The 19,828-nt window shown below is 40.2% G+C and overlaps 2 protein-coding genes across 4 annotated transcripts; one reads left to right on the top strand and one right to left on the bottom strand.

Annotated features, from left to right (window-relative positions):
* The first annotated feature begins 232 nt into the window (after positions 1-232).
* Positions 233-7,565, top strand: LOC118423053 (histamine N-methyltransferase-like). Of its 2 annotated transcripts, XM_035830958.1 has the most exons (6): positions 233-337; positions 2,921-3,132; positions 3,918-4,018; positions 4,884-5,103; positions 5,379-5,772; positions 5,926-7,565. In XM_035830958.1, exons 2-5 carry the CDS (start codon positions 2,943-2,945, stop codon positions 5,732-5,734), a joined length of 867 nt encoding a protein of 288 aa, XP_035686851.1. In that variant the 5' UTR covers positions 233-337; positions 2,921-2,942; the 3' UTR covers positions 5,735-5,772; positions 5,926-7,565. The 2 variants fall into 2 exon arrangements, with proteins under 2 accessions (XP_035686851.1, XP_035686850.1); XM_035830957.1 differs by having other exon boundaries at positions 5,379-7,565.
* A 309-nt stretch (positions 7,566-7,874) lies between these two features.
* Positions 7,875-14,559, bottom strand: LOC118423052 (lithostathine-1-beta-like). 2 transcript variants are annotated; one of them, XM_035830956.1, is made up of 6 exons: positions 14,381-14,559; positions 14,024-14,124; positions 13,539-13,743; positions 12,664-13,071; positions 10,808-12,369; positions 7,875-10,453 (listed from the first exon to the last, which is right to left on the bottom strand). In XM_035830956.1, the coding sequence occupies exons 1-4, from the start codon at positions 14,508-14,510 to the stop codon at positions 12,665-12,667; spliced, it is 843 nt and encodes a 280-aa protein (XP_035686849.1). In that variant the 5' UTR covers positions 14,511-14,559; the 3' UTR covers positions 7,875-10,453; positions 10,808-12,369; position 12,664. The 2 variants fall into 2 exon arrangements, with proteins under 2 accessions (XP_035686849.1, XP_035686848.1); XM_035830955.1 differs by lacking the exons at positions 12,664-13,071; positions 13,539-13,743; positions 14,024-14,124; positions 14,381-14,559 and having other exon boundaries at positions 10,808-11,451.
* Between the last annotated feature and the right edge of the window lie 5,269 nt (positions 14,560-19,828).

The raw sequence follows: 19,828 nt of genomic DNA, 5'->3' as shown, positions 1-19,828 counted from the left end.
TGTTTTTATTACCGATCTTGTTTTTTTTCGCCCTATCGCACTGTTTTTTAAGTCTGCAGAGGATGTCATCCATAAATTTACCTGGCTGTGCCTTAAGTGAGATGTAATGCGTTCTTATCACCATCCCGATATTGAGGATGACCTTTGACATCTCAGTTGTAAGACACTCAATATATTATACGAATTAAAAGATTATTCGACAAGTTGTCTACAGAACTGGTCCGATAAGTTGTCTTATAGAGGTATAATAATTCTGTCGGGCTCCTGGTAAGCACAGACATCTCTGACAGCATCGTCATATTTGTGCCTCTGACGTGGGAGTATATTCATCATATAGGTATGAGTATTTCCTTCATTACAAATAGTACTTTTCGTATACATATAAGACCCCCCCCCCGACTCTCTCACGACAATGGTTAGTAGAGATTCGGGAGCCAGGTAGGCTGTAGTCAGCTGGTGTTCGCCTGCTTTAGCCGAATGTTTGAAATTTTGAAAAAAAAATCGGCCGCACATGGCATATATACAGGTCTGAAATGGGTTGGGTAGTCGTCGGTTGGTGTTCGGCACGGTTGGCTGGTGTTCGGTAGGTGTTCGGGATAAAGTCAGAAGTCTTAAAATCTTACTTAGTCTAGTAGTTTCCAACTTATCCACGACTCATTCTAAAAACAATACCGTAGACAAATCTCTGCAAACTCATTCTCAAGAAAAATGACTATTACTAGAACGCGGACGAATCACCGGGTTATCACCCCGAACTTTACACGACCGACATCAAGCCAAAAGAAGAACCTTAGATGCCGTATTGCCAAATTGGAGCTATCTGTGATATATTTTGATCAAAATTTGATCTTTCAATGATGTTAACGTAAAATATAACAGAATATAGCATAAAAGAATTGATTAGTTTGATTAAAAACGAAAAATGAACACTGATATCTCAATTCTAAGAAATGAACATTGATATCTCAATTGTAAGACACTCAATACCAATAAGGAAAAACTGGTTCTACAAGTTGTTTAGCAGAGGTAAAAAAATTCTAACAAGTGACCGTAGGTAACATACTCTGTGACCTAATTATGGTTTATGTCGGTTGTGATGTTTTCTATGGTGTATGACTCGATGTTTATATCACATACAGAACAAATCACATCAGCTTATACCAACAAATTACTTAAAAGCTACTAGTAACATACCTATCACTGCCAAATTTAAGACACAGTCCTGTACGCATTAACAGCGAAATCAGCGTCTCAATCGAACGACACCAAATGAAAACAACAACGCAGCTTTACAATAATGGATACCTGAGGCGCAAAAAGTGGGTCAATAACAGCTGTGGACAGCTGCCAACACAACCCCATATCTGCTTGTAGATAAGTAATTGCCAAACGCCATCGTCTATAGGCCAGCTGTTCTACAATACCAGGGAAATAGGGGTGACATCTAAAAACATTACATCGATAGAAAACAGCTACCGCGAAAAAAAATGATCCCAAGGATCAAACACGTTCTAACCATAAAATGCATTTGACTGTCAACCGCGCAAAATGTTAACAGTATGCTATGTCAAACCAACCTCAATATTGGAAACGCAAAGCCCGAACGAGATGGCATATTCCGACGAGGACAACATCTGCTTGACGGTATCAAATTACTACAAGGCTTAAGGCACAATCATAAGGAAGACCTGAACCACTATACCGGACGGCGTAGGGGTGAAAACTGAAATTATTACATCCATAATAAAAACAGCTACGGCGAAAAAAAATAACGTGCATCATTTCCCAACCGAGTACAGACGACATGCCAATCCATATGTGATTGCGGCATACGGAACATAGAGATATAGGTGCGAACACTCAACGCACAAAGTGATTACAATACTCTGTTACTGGAGGTTACCCTCCAGTGTCACAGAGTAATAAAAAAAAAACGAAAATGACCACTCTTTCGAAATCGCCAAGGAGGTTGAAAAAGTTTTTTAATAGCTGATTATATCCATTTCAAATCGTGAGAGGATAGCAATTGGTTTGAAATCAGTCAGGAGAGATTCGGCAGTGTGCGACTGGTAGTCGGGATGGTTGGGAATACGTTAGATAGCATTCGGAGCTAGGTTAGGACATGGTAAGGGATTTTTTTGCCGCACATGTACATGTTCGGCGTATGTTCGGTACGAAAGATAGGCGTAGTCTAAAACTTTGCAGACTACACCAGAACTACTGTCGACCTTGGTCAGCTAAGTATCGGCTAGTATTCAGGAGCAAAGTTTAGCTATGTGTAACAAAAAAATCAGTAATGAACGTTACCGTTTGAGTAAGACTGTCGTGATATTTAGATTTGGTATATGTAACACAAGAAATTGTCAAGGATTTCATATGGAAAATGAAAGGTTTTGAAATAAATTGTTTGCTTGCTTGGTAGCACATTATGCGTAAGACAATGTTTCACAGTAATGACTGCAATTAAGTCCTGGTCTGTAGACTGCATTGGGCAATTTGTGTGCACTTTTTTTCTGATATCGAAATGCTCTTGAGTGAGGTAGACAGACCTATAGAAGGTCGAAGACTCAAGTGGAAAATAATAGGAAACGCTAGCATAAGTCTTCATCCGATGAATATATGTTCGCCCGGCGTTAGAAAAGTTAGCTCTAACTGCAACTGGGTCAATCTAACTTGAGAAGTATGATCAGAGGACTGATCGAAAGCTTGTTGGTAAAGGCTTTGCTTTTTGGCCTGGAAATAACCTCTAAAATTACACTGTATTGTACTTTGCGCGAAAAATGCTTTATAATTCTTGTATTGGCATAGACCGACCGCACAAAGCTAACGTTATAGGCACATGTATAACCCTAACATAACATAACATAACATAACCCTAACCCTAATTGCTTTTTATTGTAATTTTAAACGTTTTCTAAAGAGTGCTTATCATCCCCAAATGAATGGAGAATTTCGGAAGACTGGTCAAAGACTTTCCAGAGCAGTATTTGACATGCTTCAAAGCCTACAAAGCCTCCATTGAGAAGAAAGACAGAGACAACTTCAACCATTTCTACAGATCAACGGCCCTGGATGCTATTCTTTGTGATTCAGGGACTGATGCTCGTGTGCTGGGGATTGGGAGTGGATCCGGTAAGGCACTTTGCACGATGTACATCATGGTTTACGCGTATCGTTCTCCTACTCAGAGACATCCAACGGCACCAGCAAACCGCCTCTTGTCTCAGCACTCTGCTACCTCAACCGTCACCATCAGTTCCTGACCGCCCTGCTAATGAATATTAATGAGCTTACCTTATATATGCGAGATCCCTTTTGAAAACTGAAAGGCATGTTCTCTGATTGGCTGACAGCTGGTTTGAGGCGACGCCCACAGGAACTGATGGTGACGGTTGAGATAGCAGAGTACAGACCAAAGGCGGTTTGCTGGCGCCGTCGGATGTCTCTTCGTAGGAGAATGACGCATTTGTGTCTATGAAGTACAATTGAGGTCCGTATGGAGTTCTTAGCCTCTACCAGACTCCACATGTCACTGGACAAATAGTAGAAATTGGAGAAATGTAGACAAATAATATACAAGAGGAGACAGATGTCCGAGGAGTACGGTTTGCAACCACCTGACCACTTAGATTTAATGAAGGCAGCTTTTTTGCCAAACTCGCACACTCGCACCTTGTTTTGGGGGTTCCCAGGAGATGTCATCCATTTAAATCGAATCAACATGGTCTAATATCTATAAAAAAAAAGTTCAAAATTGCCCATGCTTCAAACATTAGGTTACCATTGTTTTTAAAGCAACTGTCAACAATTTTAGGGGCACTTGTAATATCAATAAAAAATACCAAAAAGTGCTATTCTCCCTTGATTTCTTGAGATTTGAATCTTAGATGAAATGTCAGTCGTTTTTTCTTTAACAGGAGAGGTTGATAGCATCATTCTAAAGAAACTACTACAGCGCCACAACAGTGTGTACAACAGGGTTGTGGAACCAGCGGAAGACCTCATTGAGCGATACAAGGTAAATGAAGATGGTACTACTTTATTCTCTATATCCAGGCTACGACAGTTGATTTTTACAAAATGGTTTATAAACGTTATTGAACTAAGTTTAACTGTAATACCCAACACAAAAATTGGACTCACACAACTTTTCGACAGAACAGCACCAGTCTTTGTCAAGGTATGAGCAATCCGATGCTGTCGTGACGCAGATAGAACACGTGACTCAGTAAGTAACCTATGATCCACTGCTTACTGAGTCACGTGTCACACGTTAGTTTACAAACGTGTTTTGTTTATGTTTCAGAGGCCCATGCTTTTGATATATGTATTAAATACAAAGCATTTCCCTGCGCATGTGCACAAAGAGCCATTCATATCCTTATTATCCCAATCTTCAGTTTATTTCGTATTTTATTACCTGCATGAAAAATGGAGGTACAGTTTTTGGTGTGTCTGTCTGTCTGTGCGTGTCTGTCTCCGTGTGTGTGTGTCTGCCTATTGTTTGTGTTACCGGATATTTGTGGTCACCATAACTTTAGAACCTCTGGATTGATTGTAAATTTGTAATGATGTTTTTGGTTTAGTTGTTCATCACACGAAGTCAGGGCATTCCAACTAGCTAATCTGGCGAGGACAAAGACAATGAGCTCTTTGCCATTACGAGTACGCATGCGTAAGGTCAAAGGTGAAGGCCCCCGAGGCTAATCAAAACACGCCCGACATAATTATGCAAATAAGGTATGGTCGACACAAGAATTGTTTACACGCCTGTGTACTTCACCTCTGACCCTGTGTATGAGCATTTGAAATGGCGAAGAAGCTTATACCAATGAATTTGAAATGGACAGATCATATTAAAATCACCACCGATGTTCCCGTAGGCACGGGTGCGTGAAGACACCAGCCTCCAAGCCGTGGAGTTCGACTGGCGCCAACAGACGGCGGAAGAGTACTTCCTGACAGAAGAACCTGTGACAACAACGTTCAATCTGGTCCATGCAGTCCACGTTCTCTACCACGTGAAAGACCTGCACGCCACCTTGCGGAACATGTGGGAACAGCTGGCAGACGGTGGTCACATGGTGGTCCAGATTAAGTCAGGTAAGTTAACAGTTTGACCATCTTTACTGCTTTGGATACTTGATTGGCCAATTCAGTCCACAAATTTTCAGTTGTCTTCTAAGTCACACTTTTACGTTTTACACAATATCTAAATTATAAAAAAAAAGGCGAAAATAACGTAACACTGTGACAACAGTGTCGCAGTGAACGAACCCCAGTAGTGCCGCACCAGTGCCCCAAGTGCAGTGAGATACCACCATAAGTCGAAAGATGTACGTTAACCCTCTATTATTTGTTCGGTTACACGCTCACAGATAATGGCGTCGGCGGAAGGTTGTATGACAAGATGTGGGAGCATTTCGGCGAAGGTGACCGCCTGAAGTCGGTGTTCCGTATGTCGTGTGACATCAAAGAGTGGCTCGACAACATGGGTATCGGCTACGACACTTCCGAAGAAGATACCAACATCAACGTAACCGAGTGCTTCAAGGAGAACTCTGAGACAGGGATGCGGCTTCTTGAATTCTTCACGCTCACACCTTACATAGCAAACGAACCGGAATTAAGATCTACTGTGTTGGAGTATATCCGCAATAATTCGTCGGTGGTTGGTGATCAAGTTTACTTCAAATCAGTCTCTGAAGTTGTCGTCGCCCATAAGAAGCAGTAGGCAGTCAGCATATATACAGTTGTTACATGTAACGCTAGGTCACCCTTATCCGTGGGGTACCATCATACAGTTGTTACATGTAACGATAGTTCACCTTTATCCGTGGGGTACCATCATACAGTTGTTACATGTAACAATAGTTCACCTTTATCCGTGGGGTACCATCATACAGTTGTTACATATAACTATAGTTCACCCTTATCCGTGGGGTACCATCATACAGTTGTTACATGTAACGATAGTTCACCTTTATCCGTGGGGTACCATCATACAGTTGTTACATGTAACGCTAGTTCACCCTTATCCGTGGGGTACCATCATACAGTTGTTACATGTAACGATAGTTCACCTTTATCCGTGGGGTACCATCATACAGTTGTTACATGTAACAATAGTTCACCTTTATCCGTGGGGTACCATCATACAGTTGTTACCTATAACTATAGTTCACCCTTATCCGTGGGGTACCATCATACAGTTGTTACATGTAACGATAGTTCACCTTTATCCATGGGGTACAATTATACAGTTGTTACATGTAACGCAAGTTCACCTTTATCCGAGGAATACCATTATACAGTTGTTACATGTAACGCTAGTAAACCTTTATTCGAGGAGTACGCTATATCGGTTGTGTCTTAAGACATGGTACTTTGGGATATCAAGGATAACGAGCTTGCTGAGTGCAGGGCCGAATAGATCACTTCTGAGCACTAAATTAACGCGAGTATACTCAAAGTTGATTGTGTAAGACCACAGCAAGTAAATTTTATGGATGACATACTATGCAGAGTGCCAACGTAATGAGATAGCGCGAAATAAACAAGACGGGTAAGAAAAAAACAAGATGGCTAAATTTTCAAAATAGACACCATAAACGTCGTAACAAGATTTGGAGTGACAAAACGTGGCTATCAAGGCATTCATTCCTGTATTAAAGAAGTGAACTAGTGCAGTAAAAGTGATACTAGTGTGGTACACTGGCATCACGTGCCAAGCTGGCAGCTACAGTCATGGCTTCCATATTGGTGGCACTTTTACAACTATCCAACAAGTTTCACTTCTGCAACTACAGTCATGGCTACCTCCCTAGTGTCACCTCTGCAAGTATGATTATTAGGCTACAACACAACATGTTTGCCTATTTTGGTCTATCTGACCATCCCCGAATTCTTATTTTTAAATCAGGCAAAAATTAATGAGCGCGCTGATGTCATCCATAAAATTTACTTGCTGTGGCCTAAACAGATTTTTAGGGTACTCACGATACTACTATTCTCCAGGAACGTCGAAACCATACTCAAGTCGACAAGAGTGTGCAAGTAGATTAACCTCATTGGTGTGTGTGTGTGTGTGTGTGAATGGGGATAGGTGGTTAGGACTTGAACTTTGAGCTTTATTTATAAAGTGTCTGACTTAGAAATGTCTGGGGCCCTGAGAGTGGATAGTAAATGGGTTCTAAGTATAATTTTAAAGATTATCGTAGAAGTAAAATTCTTGAGGGAGGGGAGAAGAACATTCCAAATATTAATGCATTTGTATAAATATACACTAGTTTTGCTCATGCAAGGCGTTTTAGATAAGGTAAAGGGAATTGATTTGAGCATTGGTGAGTTTGATAATTGTGGATCCTAGAGCAAAAGTTGTCAAAGGTATCATGTAGAGTATGGTTTGTGTGTAGGGCTGTGAAAAGAGCAAGTTGTCATCATAAATATTCAATATTCTAAGTTTCTCAAATAGTGGTGAAGAGTGGGTGTGGAAATTGGAACCAGTGGCAATGTGTAAGATTTTTTTCTGTAAAATCATATCAATAAAGAGTTGACAAATTTTGCAAGCATTTCCGCAAACAATATTACAAAAGACGAGATACGGGTATATCAAGCTGTTATATGTTCTAGATACGCTATTCTATATCAATTACGTAATGAGCTATTCACATTTCTCGAATCAAGTACAACAGATTTCAAGAGAATCGATGCTACAAACAGATTTGTGTATATCTTTAGATGCCAGAACTCCCATAATGCAAAGATAGGCAAATATATCAAAGACTGCTTTGTTATTAGAAAGAATGCCGAAGCTCATGATTAGCCCAGCTCGATTGTAACACTACATCAAAGACTTATATAAGCCCTTATTGTTATGTTGATTATGAAGTTTTATTTTATACGTCTATTTTGTACTTTGTGTAATTGTTGCCATACATTGTACCATGTGCAATCGTCGTCATGCAATAAAGTTCTTCTCCATGGTTACAAAGGTTCTCTGGGCTAAATAATGCATGTCTAATTTTCCTACAGTTTTTGAAATTTTTTGTTTACTATCGTAAAATTGCTATTGTAAACTTATCGACACCTCTATTTGTCCTTTTTCAAACACCAAAATGCTGCATTCAGAGGAAATGTTCTTGTTATTGTCACTGAACATTCTGACCTATAATTGTGGGATTTTAATAAGATGACTTAGCCACATAGGTTTCCTGCAAATGTGACTTTTCTATTGGCAACATTTGGGCGTATTGCGCTTGCGCGAACTAAATATCTGAATTCCAGGGATTTGAAGCAGATATTTGAATACTGACAGTTACTAAACGCTACCGGATTGTTATCAGCAAAACAACGAAGACTTGAAATCATATAAAACATTATTATAATCAAATTGTTCCCTGCTGTAGCACAACGGCATTACTATTGTAACATGATATGGTACTTCTATCGTTATCTTCTTATGAAATACCAGAAGAATAATGCAGCAAGGTCATCGATACCTGTGAAATACAGAGGTCTCCACTCTAATGAATCTGATAAGTACAAGTATACCTATTCTGACAAAAACAGTTATACTTCGGCTCCAAGGCTTATAGCAAACACACGTGCCAAAGTGCTCAGAACCAAGCCATCTTTATAAGTACTACATGTCGTTCGTGCATTTATGTACTATTTGTATTGACCAACCATTTCTACCTGACATGAAAGTGCAAAAGAGTGCATGTATACGACATATAGTGCTGACGCTTACCGTGTTCTTAATACGAAAATTGATATTTTATTTGAACAGGATCGAAAGTAATTGTTGGATTTTCACGTGCTTAATGTCATCATACGTATGACCCTCTCTTCATCATCTGTTGGTATAGTTGGTATCATGACCCGTAAACAGTCTTTCTTGTCCAGAGGTACATGACCCGGAAAAAGTGACTGTCATTCTTGTCCATCAACTACATGACCCGGAAACAGTCATTCTTGTCCGTCAGCTACATGTAGCTCACATACTCCCATAGCTCACTGGCTACTTGCCGTAGCACCTCGCCGTTGACGATGTCCAAGTACTCCCGGTAGAGTCGGCAGATCCGGCCGCTGGCATCCCGGTATCCCTGGGGTGTATTCCCGTCCTGGCACGCAACCAGCTCGCTCTCGTCCGCTGCCTCCCACTTGCAGGGATCGTCAATGATGTTGTTTACCAGAACCATTTCACCTGCTACGAAATCGTGGTAGGTAGAATCTGGTCGTAACAAGAGACGTGGACTCAGGGATTCACCAGGCTCCAGGTAGTCCGTTTTTCTTGGCTTGTATCTTCTCTCCCACCTTGATGAAGACCCAGAGTCCCAGTGCTTGTCAGTTTCCCTCTTCGACAACTTTTGAAATGCATTGGAGTCGACATCAGCATGAAGAGAGGTATCAGTCCACTCGGTTTGGGACCGAAGTGTATCTCTGATAACAGCCCATCCCTGGTTTGCATTTTCAGTGTTGACGTCGTCGATTGCACTGGCAGTATAATAGTTTTTCATGATGCACTCTCTTGTTGATGCCTTTTGCTGTTTTCTTCTTCGTGATGTTGAACGAGAGACACCGTTAACGTTGGCTGTTGCATCTACTTTTTGCAAAGCTATTCCCCTGGTTCGTGTTTTGGAACTGCAGGCGGCACAAAGAACAGACTGGCCACGGCTCTGATTTACGTCGGTAGTGCGTATGGCTTTGCCAGCCTTCTTCCTAGCACCCCGACACTTTCTTCCTTGAGACTTCGATTGAGAACACTTGTCTTGCCTCGAAACTCTGTCATTGGCTGTCAATGTGGTAGCACCCTTCTCTCCACGAGTGCCCGCCCACCTTTCTTGCGATACAGTCTCACCAATCCTTACATTGTCATGGCTTTCCATAACTTCTTTGTTCTTTCCATGACAATCTAGCGAAGATACACCACTGGCTCGCTTCAACTTTGACTGTTTGATGTCCTTTGTATCTTGAAAAGTGTGAAATGAGGGAATGGTCCGTCTGGTATGTTTACGTGACTGAGGAGCATCTCTAAGCGGTACGACCCGACTCTTCTTCTGACTTCGGCCGCCGACCCCACAGGGTCCACAATCCGTCAAATCATTCTTCCGCTTTCTAGCAGGTAGCTTCAATCTGGAGCTGCCATAAGCTTCGTCAACTTTCCTGTTCTTTTGCGTCAGAGCGATAGCTAAAGCTCCAAGTCCAACGCCTTCCTCTTCAGTGGTCACCGATCTTATGTTGAACCGACCGGCTGCTGGAAGATCTGCTTGGCACAACTTACGGCTTTCGCCATCACATGTCTCTTCTACTTCGACCTCGGCCTCACCGTTTCTGTTCTTTGTCCCGGCAACAGTCTCACCAGCAATTGCGTGAAGGACATCGTTATCTCTCTTAGCCTCAACCACAAAGTGATCAGTCTGTATGCCAAGGCTTGTTGGTGTGTTTGCCGCTGAGGAGGAAGAGAGGTAACGTTATTTTAGTGTGGTTCATCAAGAAATACTGCTTAGACTTAGGTCCCAATCGCACCGGTGCCCGTCCCGATGTACTGCTTGATACCGAGGGCTATCCCTGTGTGTTCCCCATGGGTAGCTCACGACGGCTGTTTGTTACTGGGTCCCGGTTTCATTTAAAAGTCCGACTTAAATTCAACCCGGTATGCCCGACCGGGTCCAAAAATACCCCGGGAACCGCAAGGTGTCCCATAGGGTGACGTATATAGGGGCCACGTCCGAAAGTGCCAACGGTAACCATGACGGATATGATACCCAGGCTATGGAACGTATAGAAATAGCCATATACTCACCGTGACACTGGTGTCTTTCCGGGTCTGTATTTTCACTAACGGACGCTGTAACAGATTGATCCTCAAGCATGGCCTGTAGAAGGCTCCTCTGGTCTTCGCCATCACCTCTTGTCCCTCCATGCTTGTTCATATCTGCCGATGTGTCTTGAAATCCGTTCGTTTCGGCAATGTTATGATTCCTTTGACAGGTCATGGAATAATTCCCTACGTCCAAAGAAACCCATTGTGACGTCATTGGTGGATAGGATGGACCGGTATTGTGAGATATGGAATGTCTTTGGGGTACGTGCGTTGGACTATGACGCTTTGGAAATCGCCGTATTGATACGTCAGTGAAGCATTTAGCAGTAAAACAAAGGTCATTCTTTTCTAGCACCTTTGGTGGTACATTTGACGGTGTTTTAGCCATTCTCTCTCTCTGCTCATACAAGTATCTAAACACACGCATGTAAGTTTATTGAGCTGTTACACATATCTTCATTACATGTTATAACGTTTATAACATTAGCGTTAGAATCAGGGGCATGTTAGTAATGTTCTAGAACAATGTTTTATGTACTAATCGTGACGGCATAGCGTCCCATCACCACAGGAACGCGTGTTCTATTTATCTATTTACTTATTCCGAATCTTGGTCAACAGCACTACGATATGGACGTGACGGAAACTACGGTATGTTTGAGTACAATGTGGAAGCGAAGACATTGAACAATAAACTTCCGACATCGAGTAATGTTGGGATTTGTCACGAATTTAACGATCTGCTTACAGTTTTCCTGTACATAAATTTCACTTTTCTTACATTGCATATGGTTTTTGTTACCATGTTGTTTACCTTACATTACTTTGTTATACTTCTTGTGCTTTGCTTGTATGTACAAGTATTTGTTTTAATGCATTTTTCTATTGCCATTTGTCAGATCATGAGTGTGTTGTCATCACGTCTGGTCAGTAAATGTTGAAATAAAAAAGACAAAGATATATTTTGTGCATGTATTTTGTACTACTCAGTTTCACCTGCTTTTTCTTTCCCTTCTAGAATAATCAATTGATGGCAGAAACTCGTCAATATGAGCTATCTTTACTTATTCCTCTTGTTAAATGTTGATAGATTTATTAGTACTCAATGTAATCTGTATCTCTGTAATATTATATTTGATTCTTGCCTCCATCATAGAAAGCGGCCTACATGCCTATTGAGCTTCTCATGAATAAATACACACAAACAAAAATGGTGCATACAAAGTTATGAAAAGCGCTAAGCAAGAACTAGGACGATTAGGTATTATTGGTTAGCACAACTGTTGTCAAATATCGGAGTCTAACTTTACACCTTACATTAGATTAGATTAGATTAGAGTGATTCGGAAGTATACAGGCATTCCTGTCTAAGAAAGCTATAAATCCAAAATGAAGTGTTAGATACATTTTAACGGCTTTTGCGACTACAGTAAAGTCATACTATATTAGCCAAAAGTATATATCATGTTTTTGTCTCAATTTGACCATTGAGCTCTGCACTGTTGTGAAGACTGGAGCAGGCGTCTACTTCTTTGGAACATCTGTGTAAAATATGAACAACAAAAGAGGTTTCATTTAGTAAATGTAATATGCTTTACAAGGCCACTTTCAAAATCTTAGATCTCTCTATGGCCTAACATTTGACAGATCGCTCAACGGATTTCAGAGAAAAATAAATCTTTTTACGCTTTGGGTGTTTTGTTGTCTTTTCAGTTGCACTTTAACATTTTGACTGAGGCATTTGCCTATTTGTGAAGTTGACAATCAAACTTCCATCGGTCTATGAAACATTTTTTGTCGCTTTACATATTCTAATACCAATTTTAAATACGAACCTTACGGTATGATCTGACAAATGAAATTGGCTGTGCCGACACACCCATAGTCGTTCCAGAGATTCTGGTTGATCCCCCAGTACATGACACAGCGCTGGATTCCCGTCTCGGTGTCACTGGGTTGTCCCTCCGCCCACATGCTGAAGTTGGTCCCCAGTGGGGTTCCGTCTATCCAGTCCCACTTCCCGTTTTCTCGCTGACTGTGCAAACCGAACCAGAAGTTGGCGAACTTGAACTTGGCTGAATCGATGAGGGAGATGAGGAAGGTGTTGACGCCGGCATCACGGGGCATGGCGAGGGTGCCTCCGTCGGCGATACAGGCTGTCGCCGACTCGTGGAACTGCTGACGTGTTTCAAACGGTTTGTAGCAGACTTCGCGGTACTTCTGATAGCCTTTAGGGCAAGACGCTGTAAAATAGGATTCATACATGACGTATTCCAACGATGGATGAATATTCAAACAGAAATGAAATACAAGTATTTCAATAGTGAAAAATGCTCGGGCAACCACCTGGGAAAATAACAAGCCATATCAAAACAGTTTCGTCCAATTTTACATCGTTTACCTTACCCTGTCCTGAGCAACTATTTTCCTCGCCGCATTAACTGAATTCAGACTTAATTCAGAATTAAGTTTAAACCAATATGTTTCAGTTTTCCAGCAGAATTTGGATGACTTTTCAGCAGTTCTTTTTATTTTATAATATATAAGATATTTTGAAAAACAATGTTTGCTTGTGCCATTGAGCTTCCAGTATAATTTCTAGACCATTCAAAATAATCTATGTAAGAAGTCTAGGATAGATTAAGCTTATACGATATTCAAAACATTTGCCCACAAAATCCATATGGCAAAAGTGCATAATTACTCTTACAAGATGGTCGGTTGACGTCAGTTGTAGCACTTTTTTTCTCCGATATGTATTGCTGGTCCATGACCGTAGCTTCAGTCTTCTCCAGACGCTGAAGATTCTCAGTCCATGGGATCCTTGTCGGGTTGGAGTCGGTTAATTGCTTTTCTGGATCTTTTCCGCCGTGTTCTTCTAGACCTTCTGGAATGCCCCCTGGCGGTTGCAGTGGCTGTAGATGCAATAGTACAATATAGTTCTTTCATTGCCACATGGCACACAATCTACTAGTAAGGCTAAGCCGACTTCATGTTATGGATGACATCCTCTGGAGACCCCAAACTAATGCGCGCGGGCGAAACAAAATCTGGATATGGGGCTGTGATTAGTCGTAACTTGTGCATAGAAACACTGGTTGAGATGTTGGGTTGCAGTTCTAAAATGTATGAAGCTAACGTGCATTTTTGTGGGGATGTTGTGAAACTTATTCATAACCAATATTACTAAATCACCTGTTGTAGCCCAATTAACGCGTTTGATAGATCACCAATGGCTGCTTCAGTGTTCTCCTCTAGCTGACTCACTGACAGCTTTACGTTCATCACCACCACCCCTACAAAAGAAGAAAACGATCTGTAGAAATGGGTACCTGACTTCGGTCGGGAGAAAAAAAGAATACCTTCTGTCTGTACTGTGTATGTGGCAGTGATAAAATAAGTTACTAACTTGAGTGCAGTGCCACGTTATCCTCATGTGTCTCAAAGCGAATTAAAAGAAAAACTAGAACGATAATGCAAACCAGCAAACAACAGGTTTGCATTATATAGATAAGAGAACAACTGGAAATTGAGAAGAAAAAAAATACTCACCTAAAAAGATAACACCAACTACTAGGCAGCAGTTCAGTACCAGGGACAGCACATGGATGGTTGTTTTCATGGTGCCGGTCCGGACTCGGGACTGAACAGGGCTTGTCATGTCGTCTCCTCGGCTTCTCATACCGTCCTCTTCAATTGAACTAGTGGTGACATCATCGGTAGAGGTTTCTGTAAAAAAACCAAACGGTGGGTACGCGTATGGGTGTATGGATGCGTGGGCGGGTTGGGAGTTAATGGTAACATTTTTATTGATTGGGCGGGTGTGGCGTTAAATGGCTGCAGTGAAGATAATTGCAATGTCTTTGAGGGTAGAGTTTGTATAGGAGAACGCAATATATATAAATAAAAGAAAAAGAATAAAACTGTGAAAAGGCAGCGTTACTGCTGCTTTAGAAGTACCTACGCACAAGCTTCCCACGTTGCTGAACACCGACCGCTATGATTAAACGCCATGCAGTCCCTGTGTGTACTACCAGGAGTCTCCCCAAGACTTTCAGAGAATGACTCAACCGTTTTTATTTGTCATTTGAAATTTCGTACGATGAAGACACTTAATGTTTGAAAATAGACAGGATTTTCTATTTCTTTTGTTTTTACAATATCTTGACGTCCACTAAGTGAACTACAGCTAACGCACATGGAAAGGCGGTAATAATATTCATGCACGATTATATTGTATATAATCTACGCCGACCTGATTTTTTTGCACTACTTTATACCCAAAGTAAAATGGACTGCGGAGCCCTTGAGTATATACTGTATGTTTTCTGCGACCATAAAGTTCGAAGCGCCATTTTTTTTATTAACAAATGTACGGGTGTACTTTCTTTTTATGTGCAAATAGATAAAATCAAATCAAAAGGTTATATTTTGGATACTTTGAAAAGGCAAATCATGTATACCAGTATTTTCTTTTACTTTGATGTAAAAAAAACCCACATGCACATTAGAATAATATTGACTTATTCCAACTGTTATGTTCGTAGAACGCGTCTCAAAAGTTGTAATCGTCTGTTTTATATCATAAAATCCCAACACACAACAATTAATAACAGACCAATACGTTTGCAGAGAGGTAATGTACGCTACGCCAAGGTAGTGTCTTTTAACCTTCCCATCATGCAATGCGTGCATACATTAATATCACTAGCCAGGGAATTGTGTAATATCATTGCGCCCAAACTTCACCAAACAGCAGTGTTTTTCTGAAAATACTATTGATTGATGATATTATACTACTTGTGCATCAGAAAAACACAAATGCACCAAAAAGCACCCATGGAAAAGTAAAGAAAATTATGTTTGTTGTATTGTTTTTGTAATAAGTGTTGACAAATATAATTTTCTTTACTTTCCAATGGGTGCTTTTCTGAAGATACTATTGATTGATGATATTGTACTACTTGTGCATCAGAAAAACAATGATATTTGTTGTATTGTTTTTGTAATAATTGTTGACAAATATCCTTTTCTTTACTTTCCCATGGGTGCTTTTTGGTGCATTTATGTATTTCTGATGCACAAGTAGTATAATATCATCAATCAATAGTATTTTCAGAAAAACACTGCTGTTTGGTGAAGTTTGCAATTGGGCACAAGGATATTACATGGCACAATTCCTGGCTAGTGATATTAATGATATGCACGCATTGCATGACGGGAAAGTAAAAAGACACTACTCGACGCTACGCTACGCAAGCGCTGGAATGTCTTGAAAATGACGTCACATTTCAGTAATTTGTAATAAAATCGTCCTTCATCTTATAATGATGACGCTATGAAGACATCAATTTGTACTTAATACAAGTAAAATGTGTCGGTTTTTTTCGTTCAACAAAAAGGTTACAAGACCAAAAGAAACTGTTTATTTCCATCTCTGGTGCAATGGTATATATTTATATTTCAGCCATACCATAGGTATGGTGAAATATATTGTATTCGTAATGTTTCTTTCTTTCTTTCTTTCTCCTGTCAAATTTTCAAAGCGATTCATCTCCGCCGTTTCTGGACCAAATGACTTGAAATTTGGCACAAGGGTAGAGTGGGCCAATACCCAAGTGTGTTTTTTTTATTTCTTTCATATCTGCTCCTTATATGATTTTATTGAGGTTTTATTGCAACTTTTGGACCAAGACTGTATATTTTGGCCCCCTGTACCATGGTATTACATCCAAATGACCTGAAATTTGGCACAGATGTGCCCTAGATACTTATTCAAAGGATCCATGTATAATATGTAGTATAAATCACTTCAAAATGGCTCCTTAAGGAGGTTTTTGTGGGAGAGTTTAGGATAGGTAAGGTTGGAGTGCCGAGGTCAACGACCTCTAGGTCATTCTGGTGTGTCAGGGCCACAGGTGTGCCAGGTAGATCCAATTATCTACCTACCTACCTAGTCCATAGACATCCAGGTGGTTGGTGGACAAGGTAAATCCAATTAATGGCCAGCCAATGAGCGAGCTTATTTTGCTGGAAGAGTCCATTGTTGGACAGGGGGTGTATTTTAAAATTTACTTTTAGACTTTGGTGATAATGCCAATGTTTTTTTTAGCGGAAGTGTTTTCGCACTGATCCACTTGACATAAGACTACTACTGGGACAGTCCATTTTTGCACATAGGGGGGGATTTAAAAAAAATCAGTTTTGGACATGGGTGATGATTCCGAATTCCATTTGTTAAATGGAAGTTTACCCCCACCTGAAGACTTTACATGAGGAGGATTCGGCAGCCAATCAGCAAGCCTTGTTTTATCTGGAAGAGCCCATTCATGCACGGGGGACTTTTTTTAAAATTCAGTTTTGGACTGGGTTGCTTCTTATGCAAAGGCCATGTACTGTGAGTATTTCTGGACTTGTCTATTGTGCAATGTCAAACAGGGTGAGCTGGGAGATTCCATTCTACGACGAAGGGGGTATTTTTTAAAATTCATTTTGTGGACTTCGCTGACTATTTTAGCTGATATATTTTTGGATCGCTCCACTTTACATAGGGGCATAACAGGAAGAGTCGATTCTTGCACAGAGGGGGGATTTTTTGCAAATATGGTTTTGGACGGCTGATGATTCCAAATTCCATTTCTTAGCGGAAGTGTTTTTGGAGTCGTCTATTTTTTTGAGTCCATTCTTGAAGGGGTTTTTGTAAGATTCATTTTTGCTCATAAGTGTGATTAGTAGTTAGAAGTCATTTTAAGCAGAAGTGTTCCATTTTTGCACATGAGTGATTTTGGAACAGTCTATTGTTACATGAGGAGGGAGATGGCTGAAATATGCTGTATTTGCTCTCAAGCAAATGTCGGCCTTTCTAGTTCTTGACATGTTTACATAATATTCATCACAATGGCGGATATTCTTAGGCATAAGAAATAATTTATTAAAAGTTGTGTTTCGACCGACCTAAGCAAAAAGCTGCCGACCGTAGCATTTTTGGTAGACCAGTAGCGCTAGTATTTGTCATAAAGCTTTAGTATTGACTTCAGAGTAATTAAATCAATATTGTTAAACCATTTTCCTCCAAACATATTTTCGTCATATCCTTTGAAATAGAAAATTTTACGTATTGATCTGTTAGTTGTATTAATCTGTAGAACTTAGATATGGTGTTGAAAATACCAATGTCTTGAGGCATTTTACACTTTTTACAGGATAACTTCGGCCAAAATGAAAATAAAAGGAAAAAAGAGAACCCCTATTTATTAGCGTTAGGGGCGTAGTCGGAAAAACAGCCTTTGTTTCTAGGCCTTACAAGAATAGCTGGGTACTCTCCGTTTTCTTTTTTTTTTTTTCTTTTTTTTTTATTCAAACATTTAAACTGTAATACAATATGACAAAGAGGTAGCGCACTCAACTACAAGACTTATTTTGACGCTACCCCTTACATAAAAAAGCATACATATTTTACAGAGAGAAATCAAGTACAAATGAAAAGCAAAGGAAAATCACATTAGACAGAAAATGATACATTGTACATAATATAACAAGAAAGAATAAACGCAAGTCCAGTTTCCCACCCAATGATGAAATAATTGGACACATTACAAAAAATGCGAGGACAACTGTGTTTTTTAAAAACGCTTAGTTGTAGTGATGAAGTTTTGGGTTGTTAATAGAATATTGGAGTTGACAACAGATGAATGTAAAGGACTACCAAGGAGTAAAAGGGAAACTTTGGCGTTGACCGATAGTGATGAGAGGTCAAGGGTGTAAAAAAAATAATGTAGCTAGTATAAAAAAAGCCCCGGTAGAAAACGGATGGTAACCAGGTTATAATGGCAATGTTTTCACGGTCATACCTTCTAACTCTTCTATAACCGTCGCCAGATTCGGTGCCGCCCTCGTGAAAGAAACTCCCGATGAACTGACCGTGCGCGCCTCTTCGTAGTCGTCATCACCGTCCACGTTGTCTTTGCAGGTTGCATAGACGTTGCAGGCTTCCTTGTAGACGTTTTGCTCCATGTTGTAAACAGACCCCTCTTCTTACCTTCTATATCTTACCAGTATACCTTCACCAACAACACGTTATATCGATCGACCTAGACCTATCTTCCTTGTTTTGTAACATCGCTCGCAGTGATTGTCTGCCTGCCACGTGTATACGATACCAGGAATCTTGCATAAGTCAAATCATCACGTTTTTTTCTAACCTTTTTTCTAACCAAGACACTCTTCAAGACACATCGATTCAAAATATCATGCGTTTCTGGCGCAGTTTTAATAAGTTTTTATCTTTCTTATGCATTCCTATGAATATTATATTGAAGATCTCGGCGGTCTTCATTTGTTGTACCCACATTTACGACAAGAAACCGAGCAAATGTTTTTCTGTGAAAACAGGAAGCAAACTAGAGTTCGGCAACATCTATGTTATATTTAATGGCTCGAGGAGGTGCCTCGGCCACGTTAAACAGCCTCATTATCCACACTTTGGGTACCTACCGGCTGCAAAATACACTCAATATTATCATCATTATAATTATAATTAATATAGTTAATATAAGGCACAAGTTCTTTGTAACTGAAAAAGTACCAGGCAACCACGAGCTAGGTTTGAAGTGCACGAACAGAACAAAATAACTGAATTAAAGCCTATTCATTACCACAAACAACAATTTTTTTCAGATCGTTTCCTGCATTCGACATGTACGCCCACATAGGCGTCAAATTCAATGGGAAGTAACTAATTAGGCATGTTGAATCATAGCTACGGTCTTATAACCTAAAAATGCAAGAAAAGTGCACGTAGCACAGAAGCAATACGTATACTTTATATTGCATGCTAGGGACATGGTAGTAGTATGTGCTTGAGATTTGGAACACAGCCAAAAATGCTCTTTAACCTGCTTTCTTCAGTGTCACTGACGCAAGATAGTGGATGCTACCTGAAACATCTGACCGTTTCCAAAACCATATCCAGTTGCTTTAGTAACTGCTATTTGGTGTTAC

The sequence above is a fragment of the Branchiostoma floridae genome, chromosome 9 (genome assembly GCF_000003815.2).
Source record: "Branchiostoma floridae strain S238N-H82 chromosome 9, Bfl_VNyyK, whole genome shotgun sequence".
NCBI classification, from domain to species: Eukaryota; Metazoa; Chordata; class Leptocardii; order Amphioxiformes; family Branchiostomatidae; genus Branchiostoma; species Branchiostoma floridae.
Note: the sequence above shows the minus strand (reverse complement) of the source record. Positions and strands in the feature narration are given on the sequence as shown.